Raw genomic sequence first — 26,901 nt, forward strand, 5'->3', positions numbered from 1 at the left:
TGACTTCTCCCTGACTTTGGGTAACATCTCATGTGTAATACCACAGCAGCACTGCAGGCTACATGTCTGCTTTCCCCTGACTAGGGCTAGAAAATTATGCTGGGTTCATCAGCAAGGGGAAGGCATTTTAGGGCTGCTGGTACACGGACAGACTGCAAAACTAATGCAAAGTCTGAGTCTAAAGTACTTCCACTACACTCTGGTGAGGACACACCTTCAGAAATAGTGATCTTAATTCTCTCTGGTTTATAGCTAAAAATAATAAAAAAACACAAGTGGTGATCCAATGACTTAATGTTATGCACTTTAAAAGCTCATTTGGATGAGCTTTCCAGGTGTCCCTGCATAAGCAGACCAGTGACCAGAGACTCTTGCCTTCCAAGCCATTTTTTGCATTTGATTCTCCCTGCTGAATGCCTGAACAAGTGGGTAGGGGAGCAGCACTCAGTGGTTCTGTTCAGAAACACAGCAGAAATAAAATACAACCTGTGTTCCAGAAGCTCTGTCTGCTGCAGAGAAGAGCCAGCAGCCTCCCAGCCAAGCCATGACCCATTGCACCCCTGTTTACAGCTCACAGGAGATCAATGCCCTTTCATAGGAACCTTCAGGTACAAGAAGCCTCCCTGAGAGGTAACAACCATTTCAGCAACAGCACATACATTTGCAGAGCATTACAAAGCTTCTCTGCCACCCATCTTGACGAAAGCCTACTGAATGATGCTATACCCACCCTGGCCCTGAGAGTTCACATGCTGATTAGTGGAGCAATGCCCCTCTTCTCCCCCTTCTCTGCAATGTAGCAGTAAATTTATAAAAATGAACATCAGAAATGTATTGACTTCTTAAGGTTTTATTACTCAGTAGTCTGGTAAAATCCCATTTCTTAGGAAAAATTATATGTAGCATTGTCTTACTATTTTTTTTCTAATTTCTTATTTTGTTAAGTTCAATCTACTGATCAATTTAAACATCATCTTAGAATTATGCTATGGTAAAACAAATGCACATTTAGAGAATAAATGGAATGTATTATCTTCTGGAATAAAAGGCCTTACTAAATGACGCATTTAAATATAACCCCCCAGTCCCTCTCTGAAGAAGCACCTGGTAATTCACTTTTTGGATCAAATTGCAACTCCACAAAAACTTTATGACCTCATGTAGTCTTTCCACCCCCACATTCCTACCTAGAAACATTATATACAGTATGTTCCAAGCAAGAACTGAGTTAGAAATGTGGATGGTTGTTCTGAGGAAAGAGATATAGCAGACACAGGACAGAAGCAGAGCACTGAGAGCATGATAGAAATAGACAACTGCTTAAGGAAGGGGCTCTGAGATGCTGGTAGAGTCATTCCTGGTCAAGTGTAAATCCTCCCTCTTGTTTGAAAAACCCTCCACACCCAATAATTTCTTTTGTCAAGTAGGCCCACATGCCCATTCTTCACTTCATCCTCAAGCATATTTTGCCATACAAAAATGACCATTCTGATCAGACAAAAAGCTAGACTAGCCTACTATCCCATCTTCAGCTACAGCTGATTACGGGTGACAGGAAAAAAACTAAGAAGTAACCAGCAATCATTGTCTGAGATGTCCTTGGACATAGCAAAGCCCTACAGGTCAGCAAGCTGCAGTGGAAGTAGGTGAGATGCTTGGGAGCCTTTGTGGTGTGATGCAGACTCAAAAGCTGCCTCTTGTTCCTCTGGTGCGGTTTGGAGGTGGATGGAAACCTCCACAGGCTCCTAGGCAGGACCTGGGTCTGGTGAGGTGGGACTTTCCACTGGAACAGTGATGGAAAACCCTCAAGCAGTCTTACTGGACAGACGTGTGCCCTGTGGATGGTCAGGAGAAGATGTGCAAACACGGTGAGCGTAATCCTGTCTCATGCTTTTTATCTTACCTACTCCCCGCTTTAGAGCCAGCAGTCACCATGGTTTTCTGAATGGAGGTAGCCTCACAAACTAATTTCAGTTCTTAATGCCTGAAGTTGTTCTTTATCCCTCAACTCCAAAGTGATTTATAGCTCTTCTTTGTGCCTGGAGCCTTTGACATTGATATGAAATGAACTGAGCTTTGCCATGAAACTAGTGATAGTGAGAAACATTATAAAATGTGCCATGAAACAAGGCAATTCTAAGGCTGCTTTAATCTGTTAAGAGAGTTGTTAACCAACTGCAGCTTTAAAAAAAATAAATAAAAGTAAACTCATTTGGACATTTCTACTCTTCCCTGATGAGCCATGTGAGATTTTTGCTTTTCCATGAAAAGCTTGTTTCCCTGCATTATCAAAAGACGATGCATGCATTTGTTCCTCTCTATAACATTAATACAGAATTTAAAGTGTTATTTTGGAAAATACACTGTCTTCTCATAGAGGTTTCAGTTCTGTTCTTTAAGAACAGCAACGTTTTCCAAATTTGTGCCATCCAGCTGTTGGCATATTTCACAGGACTGCTCCCCAAGGAGGTCTTTCCAGGTGCTCCATCATTTTTATGGAACTGTGAGTTAAAAATGTCTCAAAAAAAGAAGTCTTTCCTTTTCTTGACACTTCCCCAGTGGATAAATTCTGTGTTGCAATATATCTCTAGGAGGTCTTGAAATTCAAATCAACTCCTCTCTTGCTGCAGTTGTGATGGACTGGAGTGCATGTGTGTGCACAAGTCCACATATATGTTTACACTAATGTTGCTCTAGCAAGACTTGAGAAAAAAGAAATGAAGAATTTGCCTTCTCTTTGTGAAAGCTAAGTAGTTTAGAATAGAATGAGTAAAAGCTATCACCTTGCTGTTATCAAGAGGGTAAAATGAAAAAGATGCCAAAACAATTCCAAACATACAGGTACCCCATTTCACACATCAGATGAGTTAACCACTAACCCCGACAACAAACATTAGATGTTCGATTTAATTATCTTTCTCTGCCTGTTACCTCTTGGCCAGCAGACATAATACAGTGCATTATATCAATTTCTTTCAAAAACAGCTTTTGTGGGACAGAAGTCCTTCAGTTATCCTCAGTTTAAATAATTTGCAGTGTCTTTAACTGCATTTTTACCTGGCCCTTTTGGGACTTGCCAAAGGACACCTAGGATGGCCTGCTTAAAGATATTTGGTTATCTGTGTAACATGAGAGAAGGGAAAACCTCCCCCCAAGAGGAAGCAATGCCACTGGCAGCATCTGTGCAATTAATTCCATACCTTCAAAACTAAGTACCTAGATGAAGCTACTTCTCTCTCAACATCTCTTAGAAATTATATCCCCTCCTTTGGTCTTTTTTTGTGGACTGAAGTGACATTATCTTAACAACAAGCTTCATCCTGATGTTAGGTACAACTCAAACTGCAGCCAAAGAATTGATTCCCCTTATGCAATCTGCCTAGAAACTGGATTGTTCCAGGCCTGGAAACTGGCCTGATTACTGCTATCAGCTTCTAAGAGTCAGGTGTGAGTGCGAGAAGGGATGAGAGAAGACAGGAAATTTGGGGATGGAAGGAAGAACGCTGGTGCTGAGATCAGAGAGTTTTGGCATTTATGGAATTGACATGAGTTCAATAGGGACCTTGCAGCTACAATGAGTGATGATGGGGTAGGATGGTCCCTACAAAGAGGCTCCTCACCCAGGTGACGTGGCCTTCACTCTAAGTGTGAGGACAGTGTGGGATGAAAGACATCTTCACCTAGAGACAGGAAAAGTAACCAAGGCATATCAATGCCAAATAACCTAGCAATGGACCTGAGTTAACAGGACAGTTGTCTATTTTAAATCCCTCTCTCTGACCTTGTTCCAAAAACCTTCCTGCTGAAGCTTCAGTTTGCTGTTATTGCTCTGAAATATTTTTCCAATTTCTGACCTTCCTGGCACTTCATAAAGCCAGGAAAACCTGTGCTTAACATCAGTTTCAGCCTGGTTGATAATAAGTTTCTTTTTTTCCACATTTCATCTTATCATCCAGCATTTGCAGTTAGCCTTTCGTACATTGGCAGTGCCTTCTCACATGCCATGAGCAACATGCTTAAGTCAAAGTTGCATTTAAATCAAAATGTACCAAGATAAAAAAGATTGGGCTAGGACTGTTGGAATCTACAACACTTAGAATGGCTCAGAATGTCTGCCAGACTAGAAGCTTGTAACAGAAAAAAACACCTCACCCAGTAATTTCTGCATTCATCCCATACCTTCTGGTTGAACTATAGCCCATCTTTCAAAAATTATGCCAATCCTCATCTCAGATGCTATGAGGGACAGAAATCCTCCACATGCCCAGGCAAGTTCTTTCACTGCACAACTGCCCTGACTTTTAAAAGCGCTGCCTTTTAACTAACCCCACAAGTGCACTAGCAGCTGCATTAGTCACAGCTTGACAGTGAAGACCCTCTTTACAGGGCAGTTTCTACTTCTGCATTTCCAGTCCACTCTTTCCAAGAACAGGGTCACCTAGCAGCTACTATGTTTTCAGGTTCGTTTTTCAAAGGCTTAGCTAACTTGTCCTAATGTAACTTCTCTTGAGATGATCAGGATGCTGCTCTAAAGCTGGCATGGATCGTTGCAGAAGTACAGCAGTGGGCAGAAACAAGAAGGAGGCACTAGCTGCCCTGGGACACCAATTTTCACAGGTCATATTGTTCCCACTTGAATGGGGAAGCTCTGCATGGGAGGTTTCTCTTTCATTCTTGCAAAGGTACATACTGTCCGTGGAAGCAGCCTGCTGGAAAACTTTTCTAATAAAACCTTTTCTCAGAGGGTTTTTCAAATCCTGCCAGTGACTCTCCCTGGCACAATGGCACAGTTGACATCTCCAATGGCCTTCATCCCCATATTCACACTGTGGAAACTGCCCCAGCCTAGGGCAGGCTGCATAGTTGCAGTGGGACAGCAATGTACCTGCTACCTAAAAAGACCTGTCTTCTTTCTATCTCCCCTGCAGTAGACATATCAACAATGCTTAGTGCCCTCCAAGAAACTTATTTTCATAAAGGGAAAGGAATCTTTTTGACATTAAAAAAAAGAAAAATAAAGGAAAGAGCAAGTGACAGGTTTGTGATACTTCTGTGTTATGGCCACGTGTTAGAAATCAGAGTGGTTTGAAAGAAGAGGTTGGACTGAGAGTCAGGAGACTCTGGCTTCTTCTTTCTTTTTGATCAGCCTGATCTATTGTGACCTTAAACATACAAAGACTGTATGTATGATCCTAGGTAATGGGAGCTTTTTCCACAGAGAGCAGTTTGAAGGATAGAGATTTCAGCTAGAGCTCATTGGCTGTGATGACACAACACCAGTTTATTTGACGCAATTCAAGAGGACAAGCAAAAATATATTCACAGAATAATAGGACCACCCATTCCAGATATAGTACAATAATTCAGATCAGTTTTCAGTGCTGTTTTGTACACAGGTGTGATACAGCATTAATAGAACAGCCCCTTTTTTCTCTTTTCAGTGGACTTCCCCAAAGGAAAACTGAATAGATTATAAATGTAGAAGCCAAAAAACCCACTAAAACATCACACCTGAATGTGCTTATACACACACACACACACACACAGAGTCTCCCAATATTTTGATTTAGAATTTAACTCTTCTGGCAGTAATAGCAGTGATAACAACCCCTATCTATCACCTCCACAACTAGATGTTACCAGGGACTCTGTTTAAGTCACTTTAAGTATGCTTTGGTAACTGTCTTCAAAGGGATTAACCATTAGACATAGGACATGGCATGTGGTTGACTCAAGGCTGAAATGAAAGCAGTTAATGCAGAAGAAAGGCATTGAGGAAGGCTCAGCCTGAGTCCATGTCTGAATGCCAAGCCCAAACTCCCCGACCTGGATTCCCCCTGCTTACAGAGGTGGAAGGACCACCAGCTCATAAAACCTGAGGAAGAGATTCACAAAGAGAGTGAGCAAAGACTCCCAAGTGAACAGTCACAAGTGGATTAACATCTCCCTCTTCCTCCCTGACCTGTGAAGCCTGTGGACTTGGTTGTAGGAGCTAGGCTTCAAATGGCCCATAGTGAACAAACTACATAACACGGTCAATTTCTCCCCAAATCTAATGCTCCCACAGAAAATTACACAACCAGAAACACAAAACCAGACACAAGTAGTATTCTGTGCACAAATTAAAAACTAGCAGTTACTCCAGACAGGAGGTTATATTAAAGATCTCTATCAGTCCCTTATGAAATAACTTGGTTTACTTTCCTTTTATTGTTTTGTTTTTTGTTTTGGTTTGTTTTCCTTCATTAACAGAAAGAGAGCAGATGGGATGCACTGGAAGAAGGAGGAAGTAAAGAAAGAAGAGGATGGAGGGATAACAGAGAAGTAAGAAAAATGAAGGAATGGAGGAAGAAAGATAAATATGGAAGAAGGGGAAAAAGGAATGCATAAAAGGATGGCAGAAGAGCTGGATGAAAAGAAGAAAGGAAAGAGAGAAAGGACAAAGGAAGGGAAGAAAAGGGATAGAGGAAGTGTGGTAGGAAAGGAAGAAGCGAGAGAATGAAATCAAAGAAAAGCATCCCTGTGACCTCACATTAGACGATTTCATCCTCACATTGTATGAGATCAGAGCAGAGTGTTTTTCAGGACCAAAGTCTCCCACTTCTACAGCTTCTCTGCCTGATCACCGCACATCCACCGACCTTCGGCACAACAGCCTTGACAAGCCCCGCTAGAACCACTCGGCTGCGGGCGGCTGCGGCTCCGTCCCGCTGCGGCTCAGCCGCGGGCAGCAGCGCTCCCGCCGCTCCCCCTGGCGGCCGCCGCGGGCACCGCCAGCAAACCCGCACCCTCCGCTGGAGACCAGCCCCTCGCCCCTTCCCGGCAGGTCACCAGCGGCCCTTTCCCCCTTTCACTGCTAGTTCGCTTGCTCTGCTTCTTTTTAAAGCAGCACTTTCATGGGCGCCTCCGCACGCAAGCCCCGCAATCTGCCTCTTCTCTCCGCTGCGCTGCCCCTGCTGCGCCGCCGCATCCCCGGCGCCGGTACCGCCACTCTCCCGACACAAGCCTGACGCTGTGGGCTTTCTAGACCTGCAACAAGACCCCCTCCCCCGCCGAAACCAGGGCTCCGCGTACTTGAAGTAGCAACTGAGGGTTAACTCAACCACCTCAAGCACGTTCGAACAGCTCTTCGCACCACTAGAATGACTCATACGAAATACTGACACTTGGTTTGTTTTCTTGTATCATAACGGAACACGATAAACTATCAGTACTGTTAAAGGCACATTCACTCTTGTTACTTTTGGAATGTTAGCAAAACACTGATTTGGTAAGAATTCATAGCATTTCCAGATCCTGACACCCTGAGACACAATTGTTCTCCACTGTTTTGCTTTAGGTTATTACCACCTGCCTCAAAGGGCTATCAGATGCTTGTAGATAGAGTGAAAGGGAGGAGGTACATGAACAGAGATGCTTGGAAGAAAGTTTTCCACAGCTCCGCATGTAACTCGCCTTACTTTAAAAATAACTAATTGCCACTTAGGTGCCTAAAGTCGAATGTGTTGTCAAAGACCCTCCATGGCCAGGCATTCACAAACCAAGCGCCCAAAAAGTTTTTATGAAAACTAAGTGACTCTGATTCAGTAGAGGAGATGAAGAACGAGCTGCCCCGAATAGTGAGTGCTGAAGTATTCTGAAAATCAGCTGCATAGGATCTTTTTTCTTTTTTAGTTATAAGTGCAGTTTCAAACTGCATCATTCAACCTTCCCCCCCCCACCCCCTGCCCCCGTTTTTCACTTACTGCCTTTCCAGAAATCTGAGAAGCCCATAGTTACAAATAGACAAACTCAGATTTAAGAGTTAGCTCACAAGCTTTGCCAGAGGTTAAAGTTTTAAAATCCGTGCATAGCTTAGCAGGCTTTGGCATTTCTACACGAAAGATAAGAATTTTGTTCAGCTTTCCCCAGCCATCAATATTTGCACAAAGTTCAGAACAGTTTCTGGGCTTATTTCACAGGGGAATGCCTTTCAATACACATGCAGTATTTACTGGACAACTGTACTGGTATGTTCTCACCAATCTGTTTGCATTCCCATGGCTGCAGTCAAGTAGGACTTGTAGTGTTAATTCAAAAAAGTTTGAATGGTGACTAATCTCATTTATTAAAAAAAAACATGAATGCACTCACATGCTTTTTAAAGGATTCACTCTCAAAATTGCCCTAAAGATTGTGTGGAATGTTTGGAGAATGCAGGCACTGCACACAGGTAGAGAGGCTTTCCTCACTGAAAAATGTACAAGCATACCAGTAGCACATAAATATTTTGGACTGGAAACACCAAAAGAAGTTGTCACTCCTTCTAAGCAAGAGTTCACCTCTAGAAGTGGACTGGTTTTGTCCGATATCACAACTTTCATTCCATCTCCCAGATTCTTGTCTTCAATTCATGCTGAAACAGTGATCAGACTTCTGATATTTCTGTATGACTATTGAATATCAGTTTAAACTTAGCAACTCTCAGACTGTGCTCTAATCCTCCCAACCTGCAGCTTGGTCTTTAATATGATCAAAACCATTTCTTCCTCTGGCAACCAAGCCTGCTTCCAGGATACAGTCATTATAGAGTTCTGCTCAGCCATACACATCCCATCTGAACTTTCTGCTGCTTATTCTGTCAAGCAGTCTCCAAGCCCTGTCATTTTATCTAATTCTAAATCAAACCGACCAGGAGATACTTATTTTCTATGTCAATGACCACAGCCTCTCTACTTTAGGCTCTGCTAGTGCAGAGGTTACTTCACTGAAAGGATGATTGAGACCCATTTGATGCTCTTCCCTCTTCCTCCTCTGTGTTTTGGCACCAGATGCTTGTGAAGCCTTGCTCTTCCTACCACTAGAGAGCAGCTGACAAAACCCAAGGCTAGAGTTTGCAGCACTGTCGAGTCTTCGCACACAGGTGTGTTCTCAGAAAAGGTGTTCTCCTCAGAAAGGCTTCACATCTTCTCACACTTCATCCTTTCAAGCCCAGCAACCTCACCCTAGTCTTCTCTGCTAAGCAAAACCACCTTAAAACTCATATTCCCAAAGATGTCTGGAAACAATTTAGGGGCTGGGCAGATGCATGGGTACCCCACCTTACTGACAAAAACACATCTTCCACAGAGGGATTTTTTCCAGGGCTGACTCTTTGTCTCTGTGCAGTAGCCCCATGTTACACAGTCCAGCACTAAAGTTGGGTAGGCAGAAGGTTGGGCTGACACAGGGTCAAGGGCCTATTTCCAGGCCCTGTGCTCCTGCTCTAACATCACGTTAAATCAGGAGCAGAGCCCGTGTGAGGGGCAAGTCTGGAGACCTCGGTGCCCAACCTCAGCGTTCCTGCTTAAGTTTTCTCTGCTCAGGCTGGATGTATTTTCAGTGTGCTGGCAATGCCCTAGAAGCCCTGCTGGCAGATTTGTTGAGCCTGTCTGCACACTCAGTTGGCATGGCAGTTCAGTGACATAACTTGGAGAAAAGCTGAAAGCTTCTGTCCACTTATAATACTGCCTGTTCGGTTTTCCATGCCTTGTATTTATCATAATCCAGAGTGCCCTGCTGAAGGAAGATACAGTCACTCTGGTCTTGACAGAAGCCAGATAGTAACAGTTTATTCAAGACCACTTGTAGCAAGGGGGAGTAAATGTTCCAAATTTTAGTGACAAGGAAATCATAGCAATATGGATCTCCCCAAACTTTTTAACAGAGCCCAGACTCCACCTAGACAATGGAAAACATGAAGATTTTTTTTCTGTGTTACCACTGTGCTGGTGAGCAGAGAAGGCCAAACCTCCTTCATCTTTCCCCCTCGCCCCCATCCCCCCCCCACCCATAACTAACTTTCTTCTCCAACAGCAGTTCAGGAGTTTCTGGGTACATTATGAGAGAATATGAAAGGTTTTCTCATACGCTTTCTTCCCAAGTAGCAAAGCTGAATCCCAACACATTGAGAAGCTACCAATGCTTCCAGACCCAGGATTGGAGTGCAAATGATATGACTTTGACAGCCAAAAGCAAACTAAGTTGCAAGAAGGATTTCTGTGCTTGTACCAGATCTTAAAACTGAGGACTGTCTGCAAGCCACTGTTCTTCATAAGGAAGACCGTAAGTGGATGAAAACTCCTCACAGACAGGAACACAGCAGAGTAGCTAATTCCTGACACAGTTCAAGTAAAGAAGGCAGGTAACTAAAATCAAAACTGTTTCATAACCTCCCAGACCGCACACCCTAAACACACCAAATGACAACAGGTACGCTGCAAAACAGTATTAGCAAAAAGTAAAACTGTGGTCCTGTCAATGTCAGGTGGCTTTCAGAGTGTCTCCAGTCCCCATACTGTCAGTACTTATCATATGTCTTAATCAGTACTTAATCAGTATGAGTAGACTAGTAGTAGTCTAGTAATTAATTCAAGCTCTAATATGCTTGAACAGAGAGAATGAAAGCCCAAGGCTCGAAATGCAAAATTACTGTCTTCTTACCTTTTTATATTAACCACTCTTTCTTCTCTTTCTCTTCTAAGTATCAGTACTAGTTGTAAATGCCCCTCAAACTAGATAATACCCTTAAGCAACAGATTAGATAAAATCTGAGTTACAGTGCCAGTGCAACATTATCTGATTCTGAGTCAAATTTACAGTCATGAATTATGCTGTATTTCATTTTCACATTAGACAGACTACATGGATTAGCTACACATGTGGACTATCCTGCAACATACACTCATCTTGGAAGGAATGGGATTTTTATTACATAAGACAGAAGAATGTTCAGTTCTTGCCCACACAGGAAACTTTTGACTAGTAATGTCAGGTATGGATGAAGGCGGTACTCTTTCATACCTATAAAAACATACCGGTGCTCTGGAGACCTGAGGTAAGCACTTGCCAGAAAAGTGGATTCTTTCTCTTTCAAACATTGACATATTTTGGCTTAGTAAAGACTTAGCCTTCTAGAGTTTTAGCAAAGCCGTAGAAGCTGGCATGTTCTGAATCCTGCCTTGATGAACCTCAATCTACATTTGCTACCCTTCAGATTTTCGGGTAAAACACTCACCATGGCAGACATAATCAGACCACCAGAACTGAGAGTTAACCACACTTAGATACCTAAACTAAAGATGCTGCTTACCTGCATGGATTTCTCTGTTATTCTAGCTCCCCTCTACATCTTCCCAAAAATTTCTGCCTAGTTTAAAAGATGACTTGGTTGGATTACTCAAAAAAATCTGTCTGCTGGTTCACAGCTCCTTTCACTACTCCCTCAGCACCACTGCAAAAGGAAAACTGCTCAACAGGACAAAGAAATCTCTCCTACACAAATGGGATGGGATGCTATAAAACCCTGAGATGCATAGTGAGAAAATGTGTGCCTCATTGACAGATCCTTCCTATCACAAATTGTCCAACTTGTCACTGTCTTCCTGTTCGCTGTCAGCCACAAAAACAAACAAAAAGCCCCGCAAACACTTCAAACAGCCCAGTTGTCACAGATAAGTTTGCTAGAGGTTTTAATGTTGTAATGCTGGGGTGGTTAGTTTTAGCAGGAGATGCTTACAATGCTTGCATAGTGTAACAGCATTATAAAAATCTGCTGAAAGAGAAAAAGAAGGTCAAAAGAAGTGCTTGTCTCTATCTTAGCTTAACAAGGGAAACCTCCTTGCCTGTACCTGAAACTTGTTTACAGCCACTGCTGAGCAGAAGCTGTGTCTCCAAACAACCTAGAGAAGAGTATGCATTGGGCAGTGCTAGTTTGTAAAAAATTAGTAGCCCAAAGGGATATCTGCTGCTGCTGAATCACACATATCCTCCCTGTGGGCTGATGATTGAAGTCAAGAGCAGCACTATGTTGGCCATGATGCACTGAGCAAAATTAATGTAGGTATATTTAGGAAGTTTTATCCTACTGGGATTTATGTTAATTTGGCTGTTTGGACAGGAAGACACACAAAGGGGGGAAAATACACAACCAAACAAAAAACCTAAACCACAGGCAATTGACTGCTTTTCCCATGCTTCTTGTAAAACAATTTCTCAGAAAACCCCCAAAGAATTCAAAGAAATTTGAGATCAGTAACTGCAGCTATATGTTGCAAAAAGCTAAAGGTATCCATAGATACTGCTAGGCTTTGTGAAAAACTAGGTGGCATAAACACAAGGTCTCTAGGAAAAGCATCATGCACTCATGTATGTTTGTACTGCACTAGGAGTCTTGATCCTGACTGGGGCTTTGGCTGACAAAGATAAGTAACTATGGCGAGCGGGGCAGCACGCTCAGCTGTGACCCTTTCCTTTGGGTCCTGCTTCTGGACACCTACGGAGGACAAGGGTCCTCGTGGCATGGCATGCATCACTGGCACGAATTCTTGTGCTTAATACTGAGGAGGCATGAGAACAACAACACGTGTTGCTAAGTGAGAGAAATGTCCTCTGTGATCATCCCCGAGTAAATAGCTGCAAGTTTAGACAAAATACCCCATATGAAAGTTGACCATCTGTTCAACTATGCTAAGTGATTCCTGGGGAAAGGAAAGAACAGAAAATGTGTTTTGTAATAGGAGAGATAGCCTCACTCCCTCCAAAAAATGGAGGGGGGGTGGGGAAAAATATGAAGAAAGCAACAGCTGACCGAGAGCCTCTCAGGATTTCGGGGCCAGCGGGAGGGAAATAGGGCAGCAGACCGAACCGCGGTCGGACAGCCGAGGTGCTCCCGGCAGCGCCGCCGCTCCGGGAGCTCAGTGAGCAGCCGCCGCGGGGCGCGGAGGTTCCGCCGAGCCGGGCAGGCTGCGGCGCCCGCCGGGATGTGCCCGCTGCCTGCGGAGCCGCGGCCGCGGAAGGTCCGCTCGGGGCAGCCCCCGCACCTGCCGACGGGCTTACCTGTGCTGGACCCGGGCGCCTCGCCCTCCTCCGGCGGAGCGGGCTTCTTGCCGGGCCCCTTGCCTTTCCTGCCCTTCCTGCCGCTGCCGGCTTTTTTCTTCTCGGCCATCCCGGCTCCGGCCGGCACCGCGCTCCCCGCTGCCGCCGCCATCCCCGCGGTCACCCCCTCTGCCGCCACCGCCGCCGCTGTCGGCTCCCGGAGCGCCCGAGGCTCCAGCATCGCTCTTGCCTGCCGCTGGGACTTGCAGCCGCGAGTTCCTTGGAAGTTTTCGGAAACTCCTCTTCGGGCCTTTTTTTTTTTTTTCCTTCACCCCCCTCCCTCCTTCTCCACCCCCTTTTTTTTTTTTTTTTTTTTTTTCCCACCCCCCGCTTTCCTTTCTTTACTACTACTACTAATAAACTCCAGCCCAAAAACACACCCCCTTCGGCACACGCCTCACAAACGCCCGCCCCGGGCACCCCTGGCTGGCTCTCGGGAGGAGCCTGCACGGCCCCCAGGGTGCGGGGCGGCCCCGGCCCCAGCCCCAGCCCCGGGGAGGGCGCAGGCACGGCGGCCCCGGCGGGGCGGGGCGGGCAGGGGCCGGGCAGGGCAGGACGGGGCGGTGTTGCAGCCGGGAGCCGCCCCGCCGGCCGGCGCTGCCCGGGGCGCGCTGCGGGCGCGGGCGGCTCTGCGGGCCCGCCGAGGGGCAGAGCCCGGCGCCTCCCTCGGCCGACAGGGTGGCCCCACCACGGGAAAAGCGAGAGGCGAATGCGGCATTCATCAGGGAACTGACATGCTGCCACTTAGGCACCTGCTTAAGATGAGGCTTCCGCTTAACCTGCGAGGTTACTGGCAGTGCCGCTTGCGCCCCGGCGGCTGGGGAAGCTCAGGGGATGGAGGGTCTGCAAGAATAGCGTGCGTTCGCGCACCTGATGACTTGCAAGGAGGTGCTGTCCCGGGGACGCCTCACTGTCTTCAGTGTGAGTCCGTTTCTACTTTGTTACCTCTCACGGGGCTGGCCCCGGAACCACCAACAGCGGGTCAGGTAAAGGCTTGCTGCAGCCCGCAGAAGAAACTGCATCCAATGCAGCCATACCCAAGACAGCTGTGAAATAACTGATAGCACTGTAAATGCACCAAACCGAGCTCCACCATCATCTGAAAAACTTCTGGAATCCGTATGTAATCGTTCAGCTAACCTGAGCTATATCCCTGCTCAGGGAGGTAACTATTAACTGTAGGACTTGCACTTAAACATTTTTGGGTGGAAAGCACAATACTCAGAAGTTACAGGAAAGATCTATACAAACTACTTGAAGTCTTACAATGGAAGAAGGTCTTTCCTGGAAAAGTAATGCAATGTGGAAAAGCAGATTGAGTCAGAATCTAAAACTAGGTTTGCTACTTCACAGTTCTTAGTTATTTCTACTCTTGAGGAGACATTTACATGTCCCTTAGACATCAAACAATAACCATCATGCAAAGAAGATGCTTTAAAATTATTTTTCAGTATTCTTGGACCAAAATCATTTTAAAAATCTTCATAAATCAGGCGTAAAAAAAGTCACAGAAGTGAAAACCCAATGTATACTGAGCTCCTCATCTTCTTGGCTGAAATTTTTGGACTCAGCTTTTTCAACATACTCTCCTGGAGTGAGAAGGTTTTTAAGATGCAGTGGCTAACCAGCATTTTGATTTTCAGTATTTGGACTTTGAAACAAACAGAAAAAAAAAATCCTAATGCTGGTCTAAGTCCTTATCTGTTTGGTAGAAGAGGAGTGGCGGACAACATCGACTGCAAGACATCCAGGCAAAAAAAATATACTTCCTAAGTGGCCTGTCAATACAACTTTAGTGAAAAATTAAATCAAGATGGGAAGGGGAGTAAAAGGAAAATACATCGGTACAATTATTGATACAAAAAGTTACAGATGCATTTGAGTCACATTTTGGGTTTCTTGACAGACAGGGTTATGACATGCTTTCTCAAGCGCGCTGAAATGAAGTTGAGGGGATAAACCCAAGGCAGGGCGGCGAGGAAAAGTAAGCCTCACGGAAGAACAGCTGAAGATGGGGAGATAGCACTGGCGGCAGTAGCTCGATTTTTCCTTAAGGGGTCACTACGTAGTAAGGAGGAAGCCTCCTTCAGCAAAACGTAAGGGACTCAGTTGGCTAACAAAGTGTACTTTTAAATAATCTCGATATAACCTGTTTTTCTGTTCTCTGCAAAATCGAAATACTCACAAATTATCTAGAGGCTGTGTGCATCAGTATTAAGCCATCAATCCAGGGAGTTATCGGCACTGAGGCACCCTGAGCAAGACACAGGGTGCACCCTCACCAAAGACCCTGGTTTTGAGGGTGAGATGCTGTGGAAGGACCCCACCAGCCCAACAATGCATTCAAAATGACAGCCTGAAAATGAAACCCCAGATGAATTCCTGCACCTTGTCTTTTAGAAGTGGGAAGTTTCTCAGAAAAACATACCAAAAATCTGTTCCAGAAATAAGCCTATTATTCCGAGAAGAAAGATTATAATTCATGTGTCTTAGGTCTACAGCTGAAGGGTGTGATTTACTCCTGTGTACACCAATGCCAAAAAGGGTGGTATTGCTTACCGTACCTAAGTCTGCCTCTCCTTCTCTGCTGTTGCCATCTGTGAGATACTTCAGCAGAGTGGGTAGCAGCTGATTTAACACCATTTTAAATCAGCCATTTTACCCCCTCAGTTGCAGAACTGTGCTAAAGAGCTGGCTTGTCAGAGATGGGTCAGAAAATGCCCAGTGTACATCAATCTTCTGAGCTAGTACAGCACAGTCCAATTTACTGTACTATTTCCAGATCTCAAAATACTTTATTTGTTCCTACAGCCAAGGGCCACTTTGGACTTCTTGAACTAGAGAGATGGGACCATTTACATAATTTCAGTGGAATGGGAACCGTAGCTCAGACACGTTGCACAATCTCACAAAAATTGCACAGTTACTTTTAGAACAGCAGTCAAATGTTCAGGTACATCAGTTCATCTCAGGACAGCTAAAAAGGAGTGCTGTTTACTTGCCACCAATACACAGGTAGAGACTGTGTATGGAGCTTTAACATCTCTTTGCTATTTCCTTGTTGACTTCTTCAGCACAAAAATTAAGCCGTGCCTAAGCCCAGGCTCATCTCATGTTAGTACTCTGGCTCTTCTGGACCTCTGCACGATGTGAACTTGCTTACATATGTGAAGGAATGCAGAATGCTGCTAAGTCTAGTATTTCCACTCATATATACATCTCTGCAAAATGTAATGCAAGCTAGAAGAGACAGCTGAGTAAACAAAAACAAATAAAACATGTTCCAGAATAACAAACAATTGACTATAATTTCAACAATATGTTTTTCTTTTGTTTCTAAGTTCATTTTTACAAATACTATGACCATACAAAAGGGGCCTAATTACAAGTACTTTGAAATTCCAACGCCTTACCAAGAGAGAAAAAAAAATGGTTTAAGACTATTTTTTTTTTTCTGTACAGAAAATTTATTCATTTAACAAAATCAGTTCCTGAATTGATAATTAAGTTCATGGTCTAATCCTGTTCCCATGCTTCCCTAAACTGGGGACTGACATTTCCTTTTCTTCATTTTGTGCTACTTAAAACTTATGGAGACAAGGGGAAAACAATCTGTGTGAACTTCAAAAACTGCCTGTTGCCCTCCACTGGTAGCAAGAAAAGATTAAGAACTGTCATCCTAAACAGAATGAAATGGGAATGATGTGTTGTAAACATAACTGTGAATGAAACACGGTCTTATCTTAAGTGTGACTTGAAATTTTGTCAGCAGCTAAACACCAGGTCTTTGACATCAACTCAGCTGAGTCAGGACAACAGTACCTTTTGTTCTACTGACATTTTGAAGATGCAAATCTTGATTACACAGAAGTATCCTAACAGTGGTTTAAAGGTCAAGGCAACATCTTTGGCAACAGCAGCAATCTGACAGGTGATGACGTCCCATTAACGTCTCTTTTCAGGAAATGGCACATTTCGGAGTTGTTTGTACATGTATCTGTATATATGTTGCTATAAAACAAGATCCAATAGCCTCCAATTTGCCAACAATTTTTACAGACTCAATTAGTGAAACTTCAGGAAACTTTCACAGCAAGATGGGTATTTTAACATCTAATATTTCAGAACTTTTTACATCATTCAGTCCTAACTATAAATATATACGTATGCACATGCACACACAGTGCTAGCCCCATTAATGTGCAAGACATTGATGCTGTTTGGTGTGGGCTGAATCTCTACAGACTACTACATTCCTGAAATACACTGTTCGTTATAACCCAGGATATGGCTTCTGAAAATAGTTAAGCAAAAAGACATGGAAGGTGGAAATCTGTTAATAGGAATAATTTGGCTTTCCCTGTTTGAATCTGAGCTATTCCAGCACTGACAGTGAGGACTGCTTTGAAGATTGACAGCTCTCTCACTTCATTGATGTGACTCCTCTGACTCATGTTCAGTCCAGACATTTTGATCTCATGGAAGTAAATCCAAATTAATTTTTTAAATGTATACTAAAACTTCATTCAATTTCTGTATGGACATTCTAATTCTGGACTAAAAAAAATATGAAATTAGGTTCAGATCAATTCACTTGGTAAGGTACAGAAGTCTAATCACATTAAAAGCACCTTTGATTAAAAATGCTGAAACAGAGTTTTAATATGGTTTAACAAATTCACATTAAATGCATATCTCTTTTGGACTGATTTCGTCTCTGTGGGCAAGATTTTAGTGATCAAGCATGATAATCCCCATTGTCCTGGTGCACTAGTGAGGGACCAAAAGGTCTTCCAAATTAGACTGGCACACTCTGTACATAAATTGGTGGTTAATTTGTACCCCATCACAATCAGCCCCCTTATCTCTGTGGTGACACATCTCAGAATGAATGTGGGTCCCAGCCCCTCCCACGCCTGCACTCTCATGGTCAGCAATCTCAAAGTGTGACCTGTCTGGTGGGTTTGGTAATGCTGTTTCTGCCTCTGGGCCATCATGACACAGGCATGCCATGTGTGGTCTTGAGGACACCATGAATATGGAAGAGTTCTGGCTTCTCTGATGGCCTGCAAGCCCCCTCTGCTGCAGCCACAAGCTGGCCTGTCCTGCAGTAAGGTGACTGAGAGAGCAGTGGCACCAGCACGCATCCCTGCCATATTGTATGAGCAAAATCTATGCTTCTGGCAGGGTGCAATTTACTGTGGTGTGCTCTTATCCCAGTGTCTCTGATGAAATCAGCTGGCTGAGGGATCTCCAAGGCTCCACTATGTGCTGCCTTTCCTCCACAGGCTCTGTGCAGAAAACAACTTACTGTGGAGATCAATCAGTGCAATACAAGCACTCTGGAGTGTGTTCTGCCCACACCATCACCCAAGGTGTTTGCAGCCTTCTCTATGAGATTATCTCAGCGGTATGCAATCTCCAAGATATATCATCTTCAAAACACCCATGTGGGAGAGTGGCAAAGCTGCTAGCTTCTTTCCTTGCAGAAGGGGAACAGGACTTAGAGGGTATTTAGACCAGGCAAAAAGCTCTCAGCTCTGGAGCTCCAAACTCATCATAATCAGGTCATCAACACAGTATCTTGGGTCAGGCACACAGGCTTCACATTCATCACCTGAGGTGTGTTCAGTGTCTGGTGGTGGGAACCACAACTGCCATGTCTGCTAAGCAAGAAACTATCAAAGTGTTAACAATAAAACAGGATTTCTCACTGAAGCTTTGGAGACTTTCAACTCCATGCTGCAAAGAGGTGCCTTCATAGCCCCAGTGTGAAACAAAAACACCAAAGAATGGGAAGGTACTCTTTGAAAAGGATTGTAACATAGGACTGTCTCCCTCCTGCATGTACTTACAATTCAATGGTGGCAAATGTCCACTTCCCAAGAAGGAGAAACCTGAACTCAATTTCTTCATGTGCTTGAAGAGATACAAGTGCACATCTCTCAGGAAGCAGTCAGGCTCTTAGGCAGCTTTGTCAGAAATTTTGGACTGGTGAAAGTAAGAGCAAGAGCTAGAATTGAAACCACCCTTTCTTTCACATAAGCTCTCAGACTAGTACCATGCTTTCTTTCTTTGTCTCTGTCCCATTACATGGTGGGACAACTTAGACTTGACTGTCTCAGGCTGTAAGATATTTTCTTGTTTAAACATACCAACAAGTCTAGCACCATAGACCACACATGCAGATATACATTTTTTGTATGGATTTCTCTGAGAGCTCAGCTTAAAGTCCTGCAGTTAAATGCTGAAATTGTTTGGATCCATTCTGTCATTAATACACAAAATGAAGGATGGGGCTTCCCCTATGTACACACCTACTCTCACACATGTTCACAGCTACTCCAGAACTGATTCAACTGGAGCTTCTGCTCCTCATGAAAATCAGTTAGATGACCAGCTGTAAACAAAATATATTGCTTGTGGGGAGAGGGCTCTCTGTGTGGGCTTTGTTCCCACCATAATTCTTCTTATTTAAATCCCAAGCAAAAATGAATAAATAGTGGTAGGGAGGATGTACAGTCACTGCAGTTTTGGTTTAAGGTTTTTCATCCAGCAAGAAAATGAAGATGTGTCTAATGAAATGTAAGATTCCCTGCAGTGTCTTATCTGTGTAAGATATTTATATTGATAGCTAGCAAATCTTGACTCTGTAGCTCAGGCTTCAAAAACTTGTGTGATTAATTGCAGCATCCCTGGTAAAATCAATGGTTTAGCAGGCATTACATCAGGCACAAGAGTATTTCTATAACAACTCCTTTGCTTAAAGCCAGGCACATACTTAGGTACCTTTCACAAATGGGGTTTGGGAAAAATTGTTCTTTCAGAAAGTTTTCATGCCTTTCCCTTTCTAAATAAGTAGAACTTTGGGTAAAGTGTGTTTGATATGCCATTCCTCCTATCAAAGTTTCTCAGCTGCAACCTTTACTGAGAATTTTCTATGAGCAATATGTTGTTTTCACTGAGTTGTTTCAGAAAGTTGCATGCATTTCCCATCACATCCAAGCAAAAGATAATTTTGGTAGGCTTGCCTCAAAAAGAGAAATATGGTGTGCAGGGGTATAATTTCATGCTGTGAAATAAGGATTGAAGTGAAAGGTTAAATAGGAAACTAGTCAAGTGGTAAATTAAAGCCCAGGGAAATCCAGTTATTTCAAGCCTCAAAAAATAATGTTTTGAAATTGTGTTTAACACAGTGCACTGATGGGTAGGGTGGAGGTGGGGTTTACCTTGCAGACAGGCCAGTGCAAAACTGTGTATTTGTCTGTTTTGAACCCTCCCAACCATAGGAGGCAGGGAAGATGAGGGGGAGAGGAATGTACCCCAGGTACATCTAGGGGCTCAGAAGTTATCCTAAGAACATAGTACCAGTCTGAAATACAGGAGTTGGGGGCACAAATCCAGAAAATTGCTCTCTACATGCCTAGTTGTTGTAATCTCCTTTAGGAACCTGCTCCTGGTCAGTATTAAAAAATGGATATTAAGCTGGATGGGACATAAGTTTGACCCAATATGACCAGTTCAATATTCTTTAACTTTGCATTCAATTAAACAAGTGTCTAAGGTTTCAGGACAATATCAACCTTCACTATAACTTCAAAAGCAAGTAGTGGCTTTAGTGATCTATGAGTGCTGGTTTAGAGTTCATAGGAACTTGTTACTTCTTCCCAGAATCTTCCCAGTTCTTCTACAAATGCAGAGACATGATGTAAAGTCCTGTTACCTTGGCCTTCTGTCACAGTTTCAGTGACTGGACCCTCACAGTCACTGTCTCATAGTTCCTAATTTTGGGACATCAGAAGTTACAAAGCCATACACCTAATAAAAGTCAAGGCAGAGTTAAAACTACATTTTAAAAAGTTGATGGTTTGGGTATTTTGTCCTTTTTATTTGTTTGTTTGTTTTGCTTGGTTTTGGTTTGTTTTTGTTGGTTGGTTTTCTTTTAGGTTTTTGTTTGTTTGGTTGGTTGGTTGGTTTTTTTTAATGGATTTGCAAAATCACAGATTAAGGTAATATGGGTTGTATAATGGTGGTGGGAAAATTGAATCCAGCATAAAAGTTCAGGCAAAAGGCTAAATATAACTTTGTTTGGCACAAGATGTGGTGAGGAAGGTGATGAATGTAATGTAAAAATTGAAAAGAAATACAGAGGTCAGACCCTGGGGACTGAAAATTAGTATGGCTATTTTTAAAATGGAAATAGTGATTTTCATGCCTGAAAATTTGTCCCTAACACATCACGGCTACTTCCAGTTGATACCTATGTAGATAATAAATAGTTTTCTGTTTGCTGACTAATTCCTCCCTATCTAAAGGAAGTCTGAATATGGAGTCAGGTGGGAGAGACTCAGCAGTGTTAAATGTTCTGATGTAATCAGACTGGTGTGTTTTCCCCTGTGGATAAAACTTTCATGATATATTCTTTAGACAGAACTCTTTCCAGGTTCTCAGCTCATGCACACACACACACACCAACAAAGTACAACTCAGAAGGTGCTGTGGGACCACACAGATCCCAGTAAGCACAATACTTCAGCATGCTTGAAGATCTAAATACATGTATATTTAGGGTTATTTTGGATCATTGAAAAATTCCTACATGCTGTACTTCCAAGTTCCAGTGCTTAAAAACACAAATAACTGGAATCTGGGTACTTCCTTCTGGGGCAAAGTTTTTTAAAAACCTTCATTAATCCTACCCCTATGAAAACAATGCAGAACATAGCTGTCAGGGAGTAAAATGTGTGGTGCCTCTGTCACTAAATTCTTTCAAGTGGTTTTAATTGACTCATAAAACATTCAAAACCGAGCCAAGACAGGAATCCTATTACCCTAAATGTACCAGTTCTATACAGCTTGCTAGTAAAGCACTGAAAGTTGTGGGAGCACCTCACTGAACAGAGAAAGAAAGTATTTTAATGGCAATTCCTCCTGCAAGTTTACTCATGAGTTACAATTGACAATGAATGTGCTATTCCACAAGCTCAGACTTTTGCCTGTTCATGATTAACCCACAGAAAGTCTGCAAATATGTTGGTAATAGGGAGCATATGAAAGTGGTATTTGTTAATTTGATTGCTATGTGTAGCTCTATGTGGGCTCATTATGCAAACACATTTAATCCTGTAGTTTGCTCCTAAACTATTCACCACAGCTACCACAGAGAATTTGGTAGTCTAGAGTCACTACCTCAGCTAAGGGATTAATAACCAAATTTTCAAAGTTTCTATTTGGAGATGGAAAGGTAACACCTATAACTAAAACCAAGCTCTGAACCAAATCAGAGAGCAGACAACCTCTGTTTCCACTCCATACTGACCTCTGTTGTCTGTCAAGGGGTGTTAAGTATTCTGTCTTCTGTAAGGCTACATTTTGCTGGTAAATGGCACTCAGCCTCCTATTAGCATTCATTAAGTTTGCCAGTTTAATATCTCCAGAGATAAAGACTCTGTAGCAAAAGCAAAGAGAGTACAATTGACCAAATCCTGATGATTTAATAAGAATCTGCCAGTGAAAGCTATTCCCTTGAAATATTCTGGGTTAGTGATGTGTTCCCACTGCTGTAGGACAGCACTGGTGATAAAAACATACTGAACAAAGAAAACTTAGAGAAGATATTTTGGCCAAGTTTCTTCACAAGGGAATAGTTGCCCAAGGACACTGACCAAAACAACCAACTCCAAAGGGCCTTGAGAGACTAAGCAAGCAAATCATCCAAGAAAATTATCCCTGGGAAATGCACCCTTCCAATACAGTAGATTAAGAGTTACCAAAACAATACCTGCAATTTTCTTCTCTCAGGGAAGAAGTTCTCTTCCTACACAGGATAAAGAAATTGAAGACAATTGACTTGCAAGCACTAAGCTCAGCTGTACAGCTCTCAGTGTTGCAGGGTCATCATAAGCAACACAACAAATTGGAGACATTCTACTCTCATCCTGTACTGCAAGGAAATTGGAAAAGAAAATACTGTGAATTCAAGACTTTGGGAGCTTGATGGAAAGCCTGGTATTTATCTGAATTGCCTAAGAAACCTCCAGAACAACTTCTCAATAGGCTGATTTTTGAGGGGCAAAGAAAAGGAGAGAAAAAATAAACGGCAACCCAAAAAATCATGCAAATATTAGGTAATTACAGCATAGCTTTTTTGTGCCATTCCACAAATGCCAACAAAAACCAGCATGAGACAAAGGCAAGGAACAAAAAAGAAAATTGTCAGGAAAGGAATAAAAGCACTTCTGCACTCTGTGTAAGTGTCCTGAAAAATCTAGGCTGTCTAGTGCCACTGTGCTCCCACTCCCTGGCTGCAGGATGAGCAGCACTTAGCATGCCACACTGCCTTGCAGGCTTCCCCATGTGCTGCTTTCAACTTCTGGAGGCAGAACTTGAATCCTCTCAAGTTAATGGCAGGAATAAATCAGGTTTAGCCTGTGTTTCTCAAACACCTTCCGAAAAACCTTACTAGAGCCTCACCGTACAGTTACCATTTAACAAAGTGCAAAGTAATGGATAAAGAAATCTCTTGTGTGCGTGGGTTGAATTGCAGTCTGCAACGGCAGATGGTCCAGCAGGTGCATGACTTGTCTACAGCAACAGGATGCAAAAGATATTAAAGAATCTGATGAAGTGTCTGATGGTCAGGGACACCTCAAGAAAATAAGTCACGTTGATACAGATCCCAGTGTTCTGGCAAAAATGAGTAAGTAATGAGAGAACTATCCTGAGTTTGGAGGGAATAATTAAATAGCAAAAGTTGCTGTAATGAAATCAAAATAGTTAAGGATCAGCAAAGCAATCAAATGCAATTTTTGTTCCCTGTGAACAACTAGAGAAGGCAGGCTTAGTTTTGAAAAGTCAATTTTCTGAACTTACTGTAGTTTCTCAGGTAAGCTAATGGCTTTGGCAGGCTGTAATGTGATGAAGAGAAAGAAACTGTGGTGCGGCTCCCCTTGGAGCAGAAGAGTGCTCTAACATCTAGGCTGACCCGACATTCTGCAGCCCAAGTTGCCTGAGGATCTTGATGGGGTGGAGATGCAGTGAGCAGGCTGAAAAAAGAAGTATCAACATTCAGCAGTTTTTGGTGTCTGAAATGTTTTGGAAGTAGTGTTTAATCTCCTGTGGTTCTGGTGTAGCTCTGTACAAATGCCAGATTTGCTCAAGAGGAGAGGAGCTTTCTCACTCCCATGTGTTTATTGTCTTTCATTCATGTGTTTAGGAGGATATCTTCAAAACCTTTAATTATCTGAATTTTGGACTGGATACCACAATAAAAAGCCTCTTTTGCATCACTTCTCCTGTATTCCTTAAGAACCTAAACATTCTTCCAGCGAAATTCCCCCTTGCATGTCCATTTCTTCCAGTTTCTCAGTATGCACTTTTGGCCTTGAGACAGCTGTTTTGCTCTTTTTCATTCTGCAGAAACCGTTGGGTTTTTTCTTTTTCAGGCAGGAAATGCTCATGTCTTGGAAACTGCTGATCCAACCTCTCAGCCTCACTCAAAGCTGCACCTATTCATACAAAAGAAAGTCCAACCCATGCTTCAGACATTGCATGTAATGTTTAGAGGTTGTGGTTACATTTAAAGCAGTTTATCTTTGTTCTTACAAATCAAAAATGTGAAGAATTTACAGCAAGTTTAAACAAAAAGGTGGGATATGAGTCAGCTTCTTCAGTCATCTGTGGTTTTTACATGGTCAATTAGTTACTATTTACTCTAACATCTATAGATGCCTTCTGGTAATCAGTAAGAAAATGACAATGTTCACCTCCAAGAAATAGCAGCTCTGTGGAGAAGGGCCTGGGGTCCTGGTGGACAGCAAGACAGCAGGTTCCTGGTGTGGGTCCAGGGGAAGCAATGAAGATGATGGGGTGAGAAGAGTACCTCACTTGTGAGGAAAGGCTGAGGGAGCCGGGCCTGTTCAGTCTTGGGAAGATACAGCTGAGAGGGGACTTTATCAATGTCTATGTGTCTCTGAAGGAAAGGCGTCAGAGGATGGAGCCAGGCTCTTCTCGGTGGTGCCCAGCAACAGAGCAGGGGGCAACGGGCAGAAACTGATGCACAGGAAGTTCTACCTGAACATGAGGTAGAACTTCTTTACTGTGTGGGTGAAGATGAATTGGAACAGACTGACCAGAGTGGTTGTGAAGTCTCCCTCACTGGAGATATTTAAGAACCGTCTGGGTGAGATCTTGGGCCATGTGCTTCAGGGAGACTCTGCTTTAGGAGGGAGGTTGTACCAGGAGACTGTGGTCCTTTCCAACTTGGCCCATTCTGTGAATCTGTGGTCCCGTGAAAGCGAGGGGTAAGGTCCTGGGCCTGGGCCAGGACAATCCCAGAGATGGGCTGGGTGGAGAAGTGATTGACAGCAGCCCTGAGGAGATGGACTTGGGGATGATGGTGGATGAAAACTTAGCATGACCCAGCCATGTGCCCTCACAACCCAGAGAGCCAAAAGTGACCTGGGCTGCATCCAAAGCAGGGTGGGCAGCAGGAGAGGGAGGGGATTCTGCCCCTCTGCAGAAGGGTGCAGTGGGTGATACCCCACCTGGAACCCTGCATCCAGCTCTGGGGTCCCAGCATAAGGACTTGAAACTGTTGGAGCAAGTCCACTGACCGGTCAGGAAGTTGATAAGAGGACTATAGCCCTTTCCCTATGAAGACAGACTGAGGAAGTTGGGTCTGCTCATCCTGGAGGAGAGAAAGTTGTGTGGAGACCTCATAGCAACCCTGCAGTATCTGAAGGGCTCTGCAGGGAAGCTGGGGAGAGACTCTTGGTCAGTAAATGTAGTGACAGGGCAAGGAGTTATGAGTACAAATTGAAAGATGAGAAACATAAGTTAGATACTGGGAAGGAATTATTTTCTGTAAGGGTGGTGAGACACTGGAACAGGTTACCCAGGGAGCTGTGGATACCCCAACCCTGGCACTGTTCAAATCCAGACTGGATAAGGCAACCTTCTCTAGTGAAAGGTGTTCCTGTCCATGGCAGTAAGGGTTGTGACTAGATGATCTTCAAGGTCCATTCCAACCCCTTAACATTATATGATTCCAATATATCTGTTCTTGAAGATTGTCAGCAGTACCATTCCCTTAATTTAACTGAAATCAGTCTCCACTATTAGGGAGTCCGTGTAATGACTCCCTGTGTGGAAACTCAAACATGATACAATGGGTCAATTTTTTCAAGAGAGCTCATGAAAGCTAAGGTAGTACCATAAAGATGCCAGACCTTCAAGATGTTGTTTTATTGATCTACAGAGCTGTTTTACCCGATGTCTTTACTCAGGACACAAGATATTGTCTTTTTTTTTTTTTTCTTTCAGGCTGTGTTGCTGGTAAAATCAGGTGTTCCCAGTCTGAGATAGGGTGCAGGACACCTGGCCTTTCTGCCAGTCTGTGCAGACAGGCTGCCCCACCAAGTGGCCTCACCCACAACACACCACAGGCCAGAACCTTTTTGAGGAAGGCTGGCAACATCTGTTTAATGGTAAAAGGTCATATCTGTTGTTCACAGAGAGAGCAGTGACAGACTATCATTACATCATTGTACCAGCCACAGAAAAAGTCATTGATAGGAAGAAAAATATAACCAGAGTGGTGGCCTTTATACTTTGCTGGACTAACTATATGTCACCTTTCAGAAGTGCTGCTTCCCTCTGGGACAGGTGAAACAGTGAAAACTGGTTTTTTCCTTTCTCATGGACAATGATTCAAGGCACCACTGATTTGACCCCACCAGTACTAATCTCCCAGTAGCACCCAGAGGGCCAGGTTCTGCCCTGGGGTGGCAGCAGGTGACTCCCAGCATAACAGTAATGCCGATGTGTGGACTCACAGCTCATGATGGAGCCATTTTACAGCCTGTGGAGCAGTGCCCATGGAGTTTAGTCACCACCATAATGAAGATTACAGATGACTGTGTGCACAGAGGGGATACCTCACTCCCTCTTTCTGTTCTTCATGTGCTCGCTCTCTCTCCACAATGCCTCTCAGCTTTCTTGGTAATG

At 43.5% G+C, this 26,901-nt stretch overlaps 1 protein-coding gene across 5 annotated transcripts in view; it reads right to left on the reverse strand.

The window, feature by feature from the left end:
• NRG1 (neuregulin 1) overlaps positions 1–26,901 on the reverse strand; it is a 448,500-nt gene that overhangs the window by 160,013 nt on the left and 261,586 nt on the right. For 2 of the 5 annotated variants that reach the window (XM_086868217.1, XM_086868216.1), the window contains exon 1: positions 12,856–13,351. The exons of 1 other annotated variant lie outside the window; for it this stretch is intronic. In XM_086868217.1, coding sequence (XP_086724343.1) covers positions 12,856–13,075 — 220 coding nt within the window. In that variant the 5' untranslated portion in view covers positions 13,076–13,351. Of the gene's footprint in view, positions 1–12,855; positions 13,352–26,901 lie in introns of those variants that run through there. 2 more of the 5 variants (XM_086868219.1, XM_086868221.1) reach the window with 2 other exon arrangements.

This window comes from Cyanistes caeruleus, chromosome Z (genome assembly GCF_971803275.1).
Source record: "Cyanistes caeruleus chromosome Z, bCyaCae1.hap1.1, whole genome shotgun sequence".
Classification (NCBI taxonomy): Eukaryota; Metazoa; Chordata; class Aves; order Passeriformes; family Paridae; genus Cyanistes; species Cyanistes caeruleus.